Source organism: Cyclopterus lumpus, chromosome 16 (assembly GCF_009769545.1).
Source record: "Cyclopterus lumpus isolate fCycLum1 chromosome 16, fCycLum1.pri, whole genome shotgun sequence".
NCBI lineage: Eukaryota > Metazoa > Chordata > Actinopteri > Perciformes > Cyclopteridae > Cyclopterus > Cyclopterus lumpus.
Genome location: NC_046981.1, coordinates 423,040 through 441,510, shown reverse-complemented (window position 1 = coordinate 441,510; position 18,471 = coordinate 423,040). Strand labels below are relative to the sequence as shown.

At 41.1% G+C, this 18,471-nt stretch overlaps 3 protein-coding genes across 4 annotated transcripts; all 3 read left to right on the top strand.

The window, feature by feature from the left end:
• The first annotated feature begins 381 nt into the window (after positions 1–381).
• Positions 382–8,385, top strand: mrps12 (mitochondrial ribosomal protein S12). The gene is made up of 3 exons (XM_034553712.1): positions 382–598; positions 7,032–7,082; positions 7,867–8,385. The coding sequence occupies exons 2-3, from the start codon at positions 7,034–7,036 to the stop codon at positions 8,247–8,249; spliced, it is 432 nt and encodes a 143-aa protein (XP_034409603.1). The 5' UTR covers positions 382–598; positions 7,032–7,033; the 3' UTR covers positions 8,250–8,385.
• A 173-nt stretch (positions 8,386–8,558) lies between these two features.
• LOC117745409 (zinc finger protein 420-like) lies at positions 8,559–15,049 on the top strand. Of its 2 annotated transcripts, none has more exons than XM_034553710.1 (6): positions 8,559–8,834; positions 9,526–9,644; positions 9,952–10,601; positions 11,870–11,959; positions 12,194–12,389; positions 14,177–15,049. In XM_034553710.1, exons 2-6 carry the CDS (start codon positions 9,554–9,556, stop codon positions 14,755–14,757), a joined length of 1,608 nt encoding a protein of 535 aa, XP_034409601.1. In that variant the 5' UTR covers positions 8,559–8,834; positions 9,526–9,553; the 3' UTR covers positions 14,758–15,049. The 2 variants fall into 2 exon arrangements, with proteins under 2 accessions (XP_034409601.1, XP_034409602.1); XM_034553711.1 differs by having other exon boundaries at positions 8,566–8,840.
• Positions 15,050–15,750: 701 nt separating this feature from the next.
• rpp25l (ribonuclease P/MRP 25 subunit-like) lies at positions 15,751–18,419 on the top strand. The gene is given in 3 exon segments (XM_034554438.1): positions 15,751–15,934; positions 16,997–17,203; positions 17,205–18,419. Coding segments are annotated over 2 exon segments (588 nt in total). The 5' UTR covers positions 15,751–15,934; the 3' UTR covers positions 17,586–18,419.
• Positions 18,420–18,471: the final 52 nt, after the last annotated feature.

The window sequence follows — 18,471 nt, the reverse complement described above, 5'->3', positions numbered from 1 at the left end:
TTCATCTGGTCACATGACATCTAGTGTTCATCTGGTCACATGACATCTATTGTTCATCTGGTCACATGACATCTATTGTTCATCTGGTCACATGACATCTATTGTTCATCTGGTCACATGACATCTAGTGTTCATCTGGTCACATGACATCTATTGTTCATCTGGTCACATGACATCTGGGAGAGGGATCCTCCTCTGTTGCTCTCCTGAAGGGTTCTTACCTTTTTTACCCTGAAAGTTTTTTTCTGTTTTTTGGGGAGTTTTTCCTGATCCGATGTGAGGTCAAAGGTCAGGATGTCGTATGTGTACAGATTGTAAAGCCCTCTGAGGAGTTTGGGATTTGTCATTCCGGGCAATATAAAATAAACTGAATTGAATTGAGCTCTTATTATGGTGGGAGGGGAATCCGGATGCACTTTGCAGTTGAGCGGATTACTTCCGGTGCGCAGGAGTTGATGTTGATCACGTTCCCCTGCTCCACGGAAAGTCTTTGATTTATTCGTCCCAGAAAGATGCGATAACCATCTTCAGATTGTGATTACATATATTCTGATTATATTTAATAACCGGATGACCTGACGCCGTGAAACCGCTTCCGGTAAGAACCTTCACGTGACCTCTGTTGTGTTGGTCTGTGGCGGACACGTGATATACAATATGTTCTAAGTGATATGTAAACATTATGTTCTACATTATACATGTTCTACAATATGTTCTACATGTAAACATTATGTTCTACATTATACATGTTCTACAATATGTTCTACAGGTAAACATTATGTTCTACATTATACATGTTCTACAATATGTTCTACAGGTAAACATTATGTTCTACATTATACATGTTCTACAATATGTTCTACAGGTAAACATTATGTTCTACATTATACATGTTCTACAATATGTTCTACAGGTAAACATTATGTTCTACATTATACATGTTCTTCATGTATACAATATGTTCTACAGGTAAACATTATGTTCTACATTATACATGTTCTACAATATGTTCTACATGTAAACATTATGTTCTACATTATACATGTTCTACAATATGTTCTACATGTAAACATTATGTTCTACATTATACATGTTCTACAATATGTTCTACAGGTAAACATTATGTTCTACATTATACATGTTCTACAATATGTTCTACAGGTAAACATTATGTTCTACATTATACATGTTCTACAATATGTTCTACATGTAAACATTATGTTCTACATTATACATGTTCTACAATATGTTCTACATGTAAACATTATGTTCTACATTATACATGTTCTACAATATGTTCTACAGGTAAACATTATGTTCTACATTATACATGTTCTACAATATGTTCTACATGTAAACATTATGTTCTACATTATACATGTTCTACAATATGTTCTACAGGTAAACATTATGTTCTACATTATACATGTTCTACAATATGTTCTACAGGTAAACATTATGTTCTACATTATACATGTTCTACAATATGTTCTACATGTAAACATTATGTTCTACATTATACATGTTCTACAATATGTTCTACAGGTAAACATTATGTTCTACATTATACATGTTCTTCATGTATACAATATGTTTTACATGTATACAATATGTTCTACATTATACATGTTCTACAATATGTTCTACAGGTAAACATTATGTTCTACATTATACATGTTCTACAATATGTTCTACAGGTAAACATTATGTTCTACATTATACATGTTCTACAATATGTTCTACATGTAAACATTATGTTCTACATTATACATGTTCTACAATATGTTCTACAGGTAAACATTATGTTCTACATTATACATGTTCTACAATATGTTCTACATGTAAACATTATGTTCTACATTATACATGTTCTACAATATGTTCTACATGTAAACATTATGTTCTACATTATACATGTTCTACAATATGTTCTACAGGTAAACATTATGTTCTACATTATACATGTTCTACAATATGTTCTACAGGTAAACATTATGTTCTACATTATACATGTTCTACAATATGTTCTACATGTAAACATTATGTTCTACATTATACATGTTCTACAATATGTTCTACAGGTAAACATTATGTTCTACATTATACATGTTCTACAATATGTTCTACAGGTAAACATTATGTTCTACATTATACATGTTCTACAATATGTTCTACATGTAAACATTATGTTCTACATTATACATGTTCTACAATATGTTCTACAGGTAAACATTATGTTCTACATTATACATGTTCTACAATATGTTCTACAGGTAAACATTATGTTCTACATTATACATGTTCTACAATATGTTCTACATGTAAACATTATGTTCTACATTATACATGTTCTACAATATGTTCTACAGGTAAACATTATGTTCTACATTATACATGTTCTACAATATGTTCTACAGGTAAACATTATGTTCTACATTATACATGTTCTTCATGTATACAATATGTTCTACATGTATACAATATGTTCTACATTATACATGTTCTACAATATGTTCTACATGTAAACATTATGTTCTACATGTATACAATATGTTCTACAGGTAAACATTATGTTCTACATTATACATGTTCTTCATGTATACAATATGTTCTACATGTATACAATATGTTCTACATTATACATGTTCTACAATATGTTCTACATGTATACAATATGTTCTACATTATACATGTTCTTCATGTATACAATATGTTCTACAGGTAAACATTATGTTCTACATTATACATGTTCTTCATGTATACAATATGTTTTACATGTATACAATATGTTCTACATTATACATGTTCTACAATATGTTCTACATGTATACAATATGTTCTACATTATACATGTTCTACAATATGTTCTACATGTAAACATTATGTTCTACATTATACATGTTCTACAATATGTTCTACAGGTAAACATTATGTTCTACATTATACATGTTCTACAATATGTTCTACATGTATACAATATGTTCTACATTATACATGTTCTACAATATGTTCTACATGTAAACATTATGTTCTACATTATACATGTTCTACAATATGTTCTACAGGTAAACATTATGTTCTACATTATACATGTTCTACAATATGTTCTACAGGTAAACATTATGTTCTACATTATACATGTTCTACAATATGTTCTACAGGTAAACATTATGTTCTACATTATACATGTTCTACAATATGTTCTACAGGTAAACATTATGTTCTACATTATACATGTTCTACAATATGTTCTACAATATGTTCTACATGTATACAATATGTTCTACATTATACATGTTCTACAATATGTTCTACATTATACATGTTCTACAATATGTTCTACATTATACATGTTCTACAGGTAAACATTATGTTCTACATTATACATGTTCTACAATATGTTCTACAGGTAAACATTATGTTCTACATTATACATGTTCTACAATATGTTCTACAGGTAAACATTATGTTCTACATTATACATGTTCTACAATATGTTCTACAGGTAAACATTATGTTCTACATTATACATGTTCTACAATATGTTCTACAGGTAAACATTATGTTCTACATTATACATGTTCTACAATATGTTCTACATGTAAACATTATGTTCTACATTATACATGTTCTACATGTATACAATATGTTCTACATTATACATGTTCTACAATATGTTCTACAGGTAAACATTATGTTCTACGTTATACATGTTCTACAATATGTTGTACATTATACATGTTCTACAATATGTTCTACATGTATACAATATGTTCTACATTATACATGTTCTACAATATGTTCTACATTATACATGTTCTACATGTATACAATATGTTCTACATTATACATGTTCTACAATATGTTCTACATTATACATGTTCTACAATATGTTCTACATGTATACAATATGTTCTACATTATACATGTTCTACAATATGTTCTACATGTATACAATATGTTCTACATTATACATGTTCTACAATATGTTCTACATGTAAACATTATGTTCTACATTATACATGTTCTACATGTATACAATATGTTCTACATTATACATGTTCTACAATATGTTCTACATGTATACAATATGTTCTACATTATACATGTTCTACAATATGTTCTACAATATGTTCTACAGGTAAACATTATGTTTTACATTATACATGTTCATGTATACAATATGTTCTACAGGTAAACATTATGTACTACATTATACATGTTCTTCATGTATACAATATGTTCTACAGGTAAACATTATGTTCTACATGTATACAATATGTTCTACATTATACATGTTCTACAATAAGTTCTACATTATACATGTTCTACATTATACATGTTCTACAATATGTTCTTCATGTATACAATATGTTCTACATTATACATGTTCTACATTATACATGTTCTACAATATCTTCTACATTATACATGTTCTACAATATGTTCTACATTATACATGTTCTACAATATGTTCTACAAGTAAACATTATGTTCTACATTATACATGTTCTACAATATGTTCTACATTATACATGTTCTACCACTAAACATTATGTTCTACATTATACATGTTCTACAATATGTTCTACATTATACATGTTCTACAATATGTTCTACATTATACATGTTCTACATTATACATGTTCTACAGTATGTTCTACATGTATACAATATGTTCTACATTTATACATTATGTTCTACAATATGTTCTACATGTATACAATATGTTCTACATGTATACAATATGTTCTACATGTATACATTATGTTCTACAATATGTTCTACATGTATACAATATGTTCTACATGTATACATTATGTTCTACAATATGTTCTACATGTATACAATATGTTCTACATGTATACGTTATGTTCTACATGTATACATTATGTTCTACATGTATACATTATGTTCTACAATATGTTCTACATGTATACAATATGTTCTACATGTATACATTATGTTCTACAATATGTTCTACATGTATACATTATGTTCTACATGTATACAATATGTTCTACATGTATACGTTATGTTCTACATGTATACATTATGTTCTACAATATGTTCTACATGTATACAATATGTTCTACATGTATACATTATGTTCTACAATATGTTGTACATGAATACATTATGTTCTACATGTATACATTATGTTCTACAATATGTTATACATTATACATGTTCTACAATGTTCTACATATATACATTATGTTCTACAGTATGTTCTACATGTATACAATATGTTCTACATGTATACATTATGTTCTACATGTATACAATATGTTCTACATGTATACATTATGTTATACAATATGTTCTACATGTATACAATATGTTCTACAATATGTTCTACATGAATACATTATGTTCTACAGTATGTTCTACATGTATACAATATGTTCTACATGTATACATTATGTTCTACAATATGTTCTACATGTATACATTATGTTATACAATATGTTATACATGTATACAATATGTTCTACAATATGTTCTACATGAATACATTATGTTCTACAATATGTTCTACATGTATACAATATGTTCTACATGAATACATTATGTTCTACAATATGTTCTACATGTATACAATATGTTCTACATGTATACAATATGTTCTACAATATGTTCTACATGTATACAATATGTTCTACATGTATACATTATGTTCTACAATATGTTCTACATGTATACATTATGTTCTACAATATGTTCTACATGTATACAATATGTTCTACATGTATACATTATGTTCTACAATATGTTCTACATGTATACATTATGTTCTACAATATGTTCTACATGTATACATTATGTTCTACATTTATACATTATGTTCTTTATTTACACTAGCTGTGTGTTTACACTAGCTGTGTTTACATGTGTTTGTTTACATGTTTTTACACTAGCTGTGTGTGTTTACATGTGTTTACACTAGCTGTGTGTGTTTACATGTGTTAACACTAGCTGTGTGTGTTTACATGTGTTTACACTAGCTGTGTGTGTTTACATGTGTTTACACTAGCTGTGTGTGTTTACATGTGTTAACACTAGCTGTGTGTGTTTACATGTGTTTACACTAGCTGTGTGTGTTTACATGTTTTTACACTAGCTGTGTGTGTTTACATGTGTTAACACTAGCTGTGTGTGTTTACATGTGTTAACACTAGCTGTGTGTGTTTACACTAGCTGTGTGTGTTTACACTAGCTGTGTGTGTTTACATGTGTTAACACTAGCTGTGTGTGTTTACATGTGTTTACACTAGCTGTGTGTGTTTACATGTGTTAACACTAGCTGTGTGTGTTTACATGTGTTAACACTAGCTGTGTGTGTTTACATGTGTTTACACTAGCTGTGTGTGTTTACATGTGTTAACACTAGCTGTGTGTGTTTACATGTGTTAACACTAGCTGTGTGTGTTTACATGTGTTTACACTAGCTGTGTGTGTTTACATGTGTTTACACTAGCTGTGTGTGTTTACATGTGTTAACACTAGCTGTGTGTGTTTACATGTGTTTACACTAGCTGTGTGTGTTTACATGTGTTTACACTAGCTGTGTGTGTTTACATGTGTTTACACTAGCTGTGTGTGTTTACATGTGTTTACACTAGCTGTGTGTGTTTACATGTGTTTACACTAGCTGTGTGTGTTTACATGTGTTTACACTAGCTGTGTGTGTTTACATGTGTTTACACTAGCTGTGTGTGTTTACATGTGTTTACACTAGCTGTGTGTGTTTACATGTGTTAACACTAGCTGTGTGTGTTTACATGTGTTTACACTAGCTGTGTGTGTTTACATGTGTTTACACTAGCTGTGTGTGTTTACATGTGTTTACACTAGCTGTGTGTGTTTACATGTGTTTACACTAGCTGTGTGTGTTTACATGTGTTTACACTAGCTGTGTGTGTTTACATGTGTTTACACTAGCTGTGTGTGTTTACATGTGTTTACACTAGCTGTGTGTGTTTACATGTATTTTACTAACGAGTGTTTCTTTTTCATGTCCTCATCAGAAATGTCTTCACTGTGGAGCTTGAGACCGGCGCTGACGTCACTGCTTCAAGGTGAGTTTACACACCTGTCTCCAGGTGAGGGGCGGGGCCACAAAGTGGTCTCCAGGTGAGGGGCGGGGCCACAAAGTGGTCTCCAGGTGATGGGCAGGGCCACGAGGTGGTCTCCACGTGAGGGACGGGGCCACAAGGTGGTCTCCAGGTGAGGGGCGGAGCCACGAAGTGGTCTCCACGTGAGGGACGGGGCCACAAGGTGGTCTCCAGGTGAGGGGCGGAGCCACAAAGTGGTCTCCAGGTGAGGGGCGGGGCCACGAGGTGGTCTCCAGGTGATGGGCAGGGCCACGAGGTGGTCTCCACGTGAGGGACGGGGCCACAAGGTGGTCTCCAGGTGAGGGGCGGAGCCACGAAGTGGTCTCCACGTGAGGGACGGGGCCACAAGGTGGTCTCCAGGTGAGGGGCGGAGCCACAAAGTGGTCTCCAGGTGAGGGGCGGGGCCACGAGGTGGTCTCCACGTGAGGGACGGGGCCACAAGGTGGTCTCCAGGTGAGGGGCGGAGCCACGAAGTGGTCTCCAGGTGAGGGGCGGGGCCACGAGGTGGTCTCCAGGTGAGACTGGACCGCAGGTGGTCATCTCTAGTATTCAATAACTATGAAATGAAATTCCCAGCAATCTGATTGGTCCCTCTGACTGGCTTATTCTCCATGACGTTAGTCGCTGAGGCTCATGGGTATTGTAGAGTTTGGAGGCTTCTGCTGAACCGACAGATACAACCTGAATCCTCAGAAACAAAGTTTGATTGAAACATAAAGTAGCTTTCTGTTCCTCCTCGTCTCTGCAGCGTCCCAGCATGCATCTGCCTGGACGGGTCCCGTCTTCTCCAGGACCATGGCCACCCTCAACCAGATGCACCGCCAGGGGAAACCCAAACCGCCTCCCAAGTCTGTCGGCGCCACGTTCGGCCGCCCGCAGCTGAAAGCGGTGGTCCTGAAGACCATGATCCGGAAGCCCAAGAAGCCAAACTCCGCCAACAGGAAGTGCGCTCGAGTGCGTCTGTCCAACGGCAAGGAGGCGGTGGCCTTCATCCCCGGGGAGGGCCACAACCTGCAGGAGCACAACGTGGTGCTGGTGGAGGGGGGGCGGACCCAGGACCTCCCCGGGGTCAAGCTCAAGGTGGTGCGAGGCAAATATGACTGTGCTCACGTGGTGAAGAAGAAACAGTAAAGAGATGGTCATCAATAAATACATCAATACACCACATGGACTAAGTGCTGGAGGTCAAGTCGTGGTTCAGGAGGATTATTGTACTATTACTTTCACGTGTACTTCATGTTCCTGAATAAAGTCATCGATCCATAAAGCTGTTTCTAGTTTTGATATATGAAGTTTTATATGTGTATATTGTTATATATATTTACTAGTAAACAGAATAATATATCATAACGTACATAGAAACCACTGTTGTTGCTGCAGTTCAACTCCCGGCCAGAGCGGCGGCAGTGAGCGTGACTGTGAGCAGCTGCTACCCACAATGCTCAGCGTGGAAGACGCGTGAAATCAGCTGTTTGGTGTCCTTTACCTCCAGCTGACGTCGCTACCCCCTACCCCCCACCCTCTACCCCCCTACCCCCCTACCGAGGCGGCTCTCTGCCCGTCCGGTGGGTTCCGGTTCCGACTGTAAGATCACAAGTATCGATCCTGAGAGCGGAGACGCTCGAGTCCCGCTGAAGCAGCGTTCAGGACCAGGAACACAGCGATCCCGGTCCGTCCTTCTTCTGACGGCCTGGTTCCCCGAGACCCCCGGTACCGGTACGTGTACGTGTCCCGGTGAACGTTAACGCTTTAGTTTACTGTGAGTGAGCTAGCTTCAGTTAGCTTGTGAGCGCTGACGCGTTTATCAATTGGACGCTCTCCTCGCTTCTGATTGGCTGCTCAACGCACCGATTAACGCATCGATTAACGCAGTGTAACGTTCATCTTCGGAACCTAACGGGGTGACGTCACTAGTTTACTCAAACAGGAAGTCTTTATTACACATGAATTGGTTAATAATTAAGAGCTCAGCTAAATAACAACAGTACACTGTTACTGCTTTAACTATAGGGCGGTGTTATGTTCTTATCCTTTGATATGTTTATGTCTGCTTGTGAAATACTTTACTAAGATTGATTATCAACCACACAACATTGAACCTGAGACTCAGTCAACAATCGAGTACAACTACACACAAAATGAGTATTTTCTACAACACGTGGTGTTTGTTGTCAAATCTAAGAGCCAATCAGCTCTGTTTCCCATCATGCACTGGGCCACGCAGTCAGAGCTACTGCCGCGTGCTCTCGTGAGGTCATTGTTGACCGCGTGTGCATGACGTCAGAGCAAGTCTGAATCAATCGGACACAAATCTACCCAGCATGCATTGCCCGGTGATCGATTCTGATCAGAACCTATTCAACTTCTACCGCATGGAGGCTACTATTCCCTCTGTTTTGTCTCGCAGGCTCAGAGGAGAAGGAGCAGAGGATGAGATGAATTCAGTGAAAGTGGAAACAGACCAAAGTGAAGAGGAGGAGGAGGAGGCGGCAGCGAAGGAGGCGTGTCCTCAGGGTGCTGCTGAAGGTCAGAGGTCAACTTGATGCCAAACATTAAAAACTGTGTTTTATGTGAATGTAGTTTTTACTCTTAACAGTAACATTATAGCAATATTATAAGGCCACATTCAATCAAGTCACATTGATAATAAGGCCACATCTGATCAATAGTCACATTGATAATAGGCCTCATCTGATCAATAGTCACATTGATAATAGGCCTCATCTGATCAATAGTCACATTGATAATAGGCCTCATCTGATCAATAGTCACATTGATAATAAGGCCTCATCATTGATCAGAGGGTTAGTGAGCCCTGTGTCGTTGTCTACAGGAGCAGCAGTACTGAAGCGGAGCGGCCGTCGGTCCAGTCGGCGTCACAGCTGTTTGGAATGCGGCCGGGTGTTCTCGCGGCCGTCCCGGCTGGCCGACCACGTGAGCGCTCACTCTGGCGTGAAGCCGTACGGCTGCTCCGTGTGCGGCAAGCGCTTCACCAAGAAGGCCAACGTGGCGACGCACCAGCGGGTCCACACCGGCGAGAAGCCGTACGGCTGCCAGGACTGCGGAGCGAGCTACGCCCAGCCGAGCTGCCTGCGCAGGCACCGGCTCCGGCACGCCGCCGAGAAGCCGCACGTCTGCTCGGCTTGCGGCCGCGGCTTCTTCCAGCGGCGCCACCTGGTCCAGCATGAGCGGACGCACACCGGGGAGAGGCCCTTCCGCTGCCCGCTGTGCCCTAAGAGCTTCGCCTCTAGGACGGGCTGCGCCGGCCACCAGAAGACCCACGCGGAGGGGAACCTGCACCGCTGCTCCTTCTGCCACAAGGTTTTCTCCACCACGTCCTCCTTCCGGGACCACGAGAGGCTCCACACGGGACAGAAGCCCCACCGCTGCTCGCTCTGCACCAAGAGCTTCAACCGGCCCGGCCTGCTCAGGAAGCACCTGCAGGTCCACGCAGAGGGCAGCAGGCAGCGGGCAGCTGCCCAAGTAAGTTTACACACCTACGTCGCGCTGTGATTGGTCAGATCAGGTGGCCTCCTCCACTTCCTGTCCTTAGTGTCTTAATCCACTTCCTGTCCTTAGTGTCTTAAAGCTGCATTCTCTGTACTGACCGCCAGTATATATTTATACTTATATTATATCTATATTATACTTGTATTATATTCATATTATATTTATATTATATTAATATTATGATGATATTATATTAATATTATATCTATATTATACTTGTATTATATTTATATTATGATGATATTATATTTATATTATATCTATATTATACTTGTATTATATTCATATTATGTTTATATTATATTAATATTATGATGATATTATATTAATATTATATCTATATTATACTTGTATTATATTCATATTATATTTATATTAATATTATGATGATATTATATTTATATTATATCTATATTATACTTGTATTATATTCATATTATATTTATATTATATTAATATTATGATGATATTATATTAATATTATATCTATATTATACTTGTATTATATTCATATTATATTTATATTAATATTATGATGATATTATATTTATATTGTATCTATATTATACTTGTATTATATTCATATTATATCTATATTATACTTGTATTATATTTATATTATATTAATATTATGATGATATTATATTAATATTATATCTATATTATACTTGTATTATATTTATATTATGATGATATTATATTTATATTATATCTATATTATACTTGTATTATATTCATATTATATTTATATTATATTAATATTATGATGATATTATATTAATATTATATCTATATTATACTTGTATTATATTCATATTATATTTATATTAATATTATGATGATATTATATTTATATTATATCTATATTATACTTGTATTATATTCATATTATATTTATATTATATTAATATTATGATATTATATTTATATTATATTGTACTTGTATTATATCTATATTATACTCGTATTATATTTATATTATACTTGTATTATACTTATATTATATCTATATGATACTCATATTATATATATATTATACTTGTATTATATTTTGTAATATATCTATACTATGCTTATATTATATTCATATTATATCTATATTATATTAATATTATGATAATATTATATTTATAATATATTTACATTATATTCATATTATATCTATATTTTACTTATTATATTTATAATAGTTGTATTATATTTGTGACGGTGTTTGTTACCTGTTGTTTGATCGTCTCCAGAACGACGGCTTCTGGTCTCTGCAGAACCTGGTCTCTGAGCAGAACCAGGAGACACTCAGATCCACTACGGAGGACCCGGTGAGACACGAGGTGAGACATTAGTTGGGACAGGAGTCACTTTTTATTTCAATAATATATTCATAATATTCATAATCAATAATAATATATATTGTGTTTTTTTAAGTAAAAGATGAAGAACTCTGTTTCAGGAGTTCAGGCTCAATATAAAGGAGGAAGAAGGGGAAGGTCTGAATAAGAAGGTGAGACATCTTCATCAGAGGAGGAGGAGATGAGTAACGAGTGAGATTGTGTTCTTGTCTCCAGGAGGAGGAGGACCTTTCTACCAGACCTCTACCTGGTGACCACGGTGACCAGGACGTCTCTCTACCTGGTAACCACGGTGACCAGGACGTCTCTCTACCTGGTGACCACGGTGACCAGGACGTCTCTCTGAAGACGGAGGACGTCAGCGGTTTAATAAACTCTGATGGAGAGGAAGAGGACTGGAGACCTCTGAGCGGTGAGTAGTAATCTGAGTTATTGATCACTAGACTGGTTCCCAGGACCCTGAGTTATTGATCACTAGACTGGTTCCCAGGACCCTGAGTTATTGATCACTAGACTGGTTCCCAGGACCCTGAGTTATTGATCACTAGACTGGTTCCCAGGACCCTGAGTTATTGATCACTAGACTGGTTCCCAGGACCCTGAGTTATTGATCACTAGACTGGTTCCCAGGACCCTGAGTTATTGATCACTAGACTGGTTCCCAGGACCCTGAGTTATTGATCACTAAACTGGTTCCCAGGACCCTGAGTTATTGATCACTAAACTGGTTCCCAGTTGTCATGAGAGGGTAAAGAGTTCTCCTCTTGAACCTGAGGGTATCGCAGTACCTCCCGGGGAAAGGAGGCTCCGACCCTCCTTTCCCCGGGAGGTACTGCGATACCCCGATAGTTCGAGTACACTCTCCGGTCCACCACCCCGGTCTGCCAGTCCATGGCCACTGTTCCCGACCCCCATGGACTTTGAAAAGGCGTGTCAGCCAAGACGGCCCAATAATGTCCCACATCTAAGGCCCCCCCGCCCACTCAACGTCTTCAGACGCTGCCCCCTCTCCATGTTGGCCGGGTTTAGGAGTTCCTCAAAGTGCTCTTTCCCCCGCCCCACGATGTCCCCAGTCCGGGTTAGCAGTTCCCCCCACCCGCCCTGCTCGGAACAGCCTGGGGTAGGCCCTGTTTTCCCTTCCTGAGCCGCGTCATGGTTTAGCCAGAACCTCCTTGAGGCTTTGAGGCCCTCTTCTTCAGCTTGACGGCTTCCATCACCCTCGGGTTGGCGCCGTGACGCCGATGACCTTCGACCACACAGCTCCAGCGGCCGCGTCCACAATAGAGGCTTTAAACATGATCCACTAGGACTCCATGTCCCCAAGCTCCCCCGGGATGTGTGCCTGTTCTGGAGGTGTGAGCTGAAGACCTCCCGGACAGGATCCCCCGCCAGACGTTTCCAGTTCACCCACTACACGTTTGGGCTTGCCAGGTCTTTCCAGCCAGCTCCCCCGCCATCTGATCACACTCTCCATCAGGTGGTGATCAGCTGACAGCTCTGCTCCTCTCTTCACCCGATTGTCCAAGACATACGGATCAGATGATACGATCACAAAGTCCATCATTGATCTCCGGCCTAAGGTGTTCTGGTACCACAGGGTGGTGGGTCCACAGGGTGGTGGGTCCACAGGATGGTGATGGGCCCACAGGGTGGTGGGTCCACAGGATGGTGGGTCCACAGGATGGTGATGGGCCCACGGGGTGGTGATGGGCCCACAGGATGGTGGGTCCACAGGATGGTGATGGGCCCACAGGGTGGTGGGTCCACAGGATGGTGATGGGCCCACAGGGTGGTGATGGGCCCACGGGGTGGTGGGTCCACAGGATGGTGATGGGCCCACAGGGTGGTGATGGGCCCACAGGGTGGTGGGTCCATAGGATGGTGATGGGCCCACAGGGTGGTGGTGGGTCCACAGGATGGTGATGGGCCCACAGGGTGGTGATGGGCCCACAGGGTGGTGGGCCCACAGGGTGGTGGGTCCACAGGATGGTGATGGGCCCACAGGATGGTGATGGGCCCACAGGATGGTGATGGGCCCACAGGGTGGTGATGGGTCCACAGGATGGTGGTGGGTCCACAGGGTGGTGGTGGGTCCACAGGGTGGTGGTGGGCCCACAGGGTTGTTACGTACTGTAAGATTGTCTATTTGTGTTTGAAACCAGATCAATGAACCCTCCTCCCCCCATGTGTTCCTGACAGAACAAGATGGCGGCTCAGAGGTGGAGGCCGACAGCAGCAGCGATGGGAAAAGAAACCACTGCTGTCCTGTTTGTGGTCGAGACTGCTTCAAGGCGTCGGCGCTGAAGAAGCACCTGAGGATCCACTCCGGCGAGCGTCCGTTCCAGTGCCCCACCTGCAAGAAGAGCTTCACCCAGCAGGTCCACATGACGGAGCACCGGAGGATCCACACCGGGGAGAAACCCTACACCTGCAGCGACTGCAACAAGAGCTTTACCTTCTCCAGCGCCCTCCGCCGGCACCAGCGGGTCCACACCGACGCCCGGCCCTTCCAGTGCTCCGCTTGCCTCAAGACCTTCAAGCAGCAGAGCTCCCTGAAGAGCCACCAGCGGACGCACTCGGGTGTTCGGTTCCCGTGTCTGCTGTGCAGCAAGAGCTTCAGCCGCGCCCTGGAGCTCAGCTACCACGTGGACATGCACTCGGACACGCAGCCCTACTACTGCTGCCTGTGCCAGAAGAACCTGAGCGGGGCCCGTATCTTCAGCAAGCACATGAAGAAGCACCAGGCGGGTTCCTCAGACACGGAGAACCCAGAGGTTTGAATCAAGTATAGAACCAAGGCGAGGAGAGAACCAACAGGCGGAGAGAACCAAGGCGAGGAGAGAGGCAGAGCTGCTATCAGGGTGTTGTTAGCCTAGCTTAGCATAAAGAATGGAAGCGTAGGGAAATGCTAGCGTGTTGCATCTTGAAACCTGAACTCATGAGAGAACATTTGAGAGTGAACACCACTTCCTGTCCACATGAAGGTGCCCAGGACACTTGGAGGTGTTATTTATTCATAGTAGAAATCACTGAGACGGTCTTTGTGTTCAATAAAGTGACGGAGACAATAAACTGTGTCAGAGTCTTACACATGTAAAACAATATGTAAACAGAATAATTAAGTTCATGTGATCTGAGCTGTAGAAATGTTTATGTTGAGCTTTAACTCCGATGGTTCTGGCGCCCCCTGTGGACTAAAGAGGTAGTGTCTCTGAGGAGGGTCCCTTTAGAAAACCTCATTCTACTGCAGCAGGTCTGACGGATGTATGTTTACATGTATATGTGTGTGTATATATATGTATGTATATATGTTTATATATATATATATATATATGTGTATTATATATATATATGTGTATTATATATATATGTTATATATGTGTGTTATATATATTATATATATAATATATATATAACATGTGTATGTATATAAGTATATCTATGTATGTGTGTATATATACATGTATGTGTGTATATATATATATATATATATATATATATATATATATATATATGTATGTGTGTGTATGTATATCTATGTATATATATATGTATGTGTGTGTATGTATATAAGTATATCTATGTATATATATATATATGTGTGTATGTATATAAGTATATCTATGTATGTGTGTATATATATACATACATGTATGTATATGTGTGTATATATATATATAATGTGTGTGTGTGTGTATATATGTGTATTAAAATAAAATAAGGAACTAAATAGAACCGAACAGAACCAAACTTAACTAAACAGAACTAATACTTTTACTGTAACAGAGTATTTCAAGTTTTAATGTGAGAGTACTTTTACTGCAGTGAAAGTACTTTAGAGCCTTCTATTGTCCAACGTCAGTTTGCGACAGTTGTTGTCGTTGGACGGTAACGTAAAGCGGAGGAGAAGACGTGAACATGTGGAGCGTTTAGGAGCCCAAAGAAAGCAGGCAGCAGGTAAGACCTTCTCCACGTGAGCCGATATTTAAGAAGACTGCGTCACGCGCTTCTTTTAGGACTGGTTTCTTCTCACGCGCTGACCGGAAGTTATCTTACAGCCAACAGACGTCACGGGTTTCGTTAAACGGTCGTTTTCCGGTTAACGTTACCGGTGTCACGGTTCAACGGGCGACCGTGTTAAACCGTGACGCCTGTCTGTCTCTCTCTCTCTCTCTCTCTCTCTGTCTGTCTGTCTGTCTCTCTCTCCCTGTCTGTCTGTCTGTCTCTCTCTCTCTCTCCCTCTCTGTCTGTCTGTCTGTCTCTCTCTCTCTCCCTGTCTGTGTGTCTCTCTCTTTCTTTCTGTCTGTCTCCCTCTGTCTCTGTCTGTCTGTCTGTCTCTCTCTCTCTCTCTTTGTCTGTCTTTCTCTCTCTCTGCCTGTGTGTCTCTCTCCTTGTCTGTCTGTCTCTCTCTCTCTCGCTGTCTGTCTCCCTCTGTCTGTCTGTCTGTCTGTCTCTCTCTGCCTGTCTGTCTGTCTGTCTCCCTCTGTCTGTCTGTCTGTCTCTCTCTGCCTGTCTGTCTGTCTGTCTCTCTCTGCCTGTCTGTCTGTCTCTCTCTCTCTCGCTGTCTGTCTCCCTCTGTCTGTCTGTCTGTCTCCCTCTGTCTGTCTGTCTGTCTGTCTCTCTCTGCCTGTCTGTCTGTCTGTCTCTCTCTGCCTGTCTGTCTGTCTGTCTCTCTCTGCCTGTCTGTCTGTCTGTCTCTCTCTGCCTGTCTGTCTGTCTCTCTCTGCCTGTCTGTCTGTCTCCCTCTGTCTGTCTGTCTGTCTCCCTCTGTCTGTCTGTCTCTCTCTCTCTCGCTGTCTGTCTTTCTCTCTCTCGCTGTCTGTCTGTCTGTCTCTCTCTGCCTGTCTGTCTGTCTGTCTGTCTCCCTCTGTCTGTCTGTCTCTCTCTCTCTCGCTGTCTGTCTTTCTCTCTCTCGCTGTCTGTCTGTCTGTCTCCCTCTGTCTGTCTGTCTGTCTGTCTGTCTCCCTCTGTCTGTCTGTCTGTCTGTCTCTCTCTGCCTGTGGGTCTGTCTCTCTGCAGATGGAGAACTACCATAAGACTCGCACGATGGAGCGTCCCTCCGTCTGTCCCTTCTCCGCTCTCCCCCCCGACACGCCGGAGGTCCGAGTGAGAGACGGCAGTAAGATCCGCCATCCGCTGCGTTACGCGCTGAGCCGCATGGAGGCCGGGCCTCGGGGGGAGGCGGAGGGACGGCCGCTCTGCAGACAGATCGTCCTCAATGCGAGCGGGGGGGGGCGTGTCCAAGGCCATCACGTGTGCCGAGGTGGTGAAGCGGCGCGTGCCGGGACTCCACCAGATCACCAGGCTGCAGTTCTGCACCGTGGACGAGGTCTGGGACCCGCTGGAGACCAGCGCTGGCCTGGACAGCCTCACCGTCAGCAGGAACGTCCCCTCCATCTGGATCCTGCTCTCCAGAGACGCACTGGACTGCAGCCAGCCCGGGTACCAGGAGCCGGGACGCCACGATGCCCTATGGGCCCACAAGGAGGACGGGGGAGGACCAGCTGGACAGAGACCAGGAACCAAGAGGAAGAAGGGAGGAGGAAGAGGACAGGGACCTGGACGTCAGACTGGACGATCCAGAGAGCCAGCTAAAGGGCAGAGTTGACTTAATTAGACAGTGGACATCTAGAGGATCCTCATTGGACATCTAAAGGGCCCTCATTGGACATCTAGAGGGCCCTCTGTGGACATTTAGAGGACACTGTGGACATTTAGAGGACACTCTGTGGACATCTAGAGGACACTCTGTGGACATCTAGAGGACACTCTGTGGACATCTAGAGGACACTCTGTGGACATCTAGAGGACACTCTGTGGACATCTAGACGACACTTTGGGGACATCTAGAGGACACTCTGTGGACATTTAGAGGACACTCTGTGGACATCTAGAGGACACTCTGTGGACATCTAGAGGACACTCTGTGGACATTTAGAGGACACTCTGTGGACATCTAGAGGACACTCTGTGGACATCTAGAGGACACTCTGTGGACATATAGAGGACACACTGTGGACATCTAGAGGACACTTTGTGGACATATAGAGGACACTCTGTGGACATCTAGAGGACACTCTGTGGACATCTAGAGGACACTGTGGACATCTAGAGGACACTTTGTGGACATATAGAGGACACTCTGTGGACATCTAGAGGACACTCTGTGGACATATAGAGGACACTTTGGGGACATTTAGAGGACACTGTGGACATTTAGAGGACACTCTGTGGACATTTAGAGGACACTTTGGGGACATCTAGAGGACACTTTGGGGACATCTAGAGGACACTCTGTGGACATCTAGAGGACACTTTGGGGACATCTAGAGGACACAACATTTCTTCCCAAAGGACTAGAGGACAGACGACATTCTCAGTTTTCTGATGATGATTTGTAACGTTTGTAATTCACTAAAAAGTCTCCACAAAGATTTATTAATATTGTCTCCGTGTTTTGTTTTCTGTCTGTGGAGGGATGATGTAAACAGGAA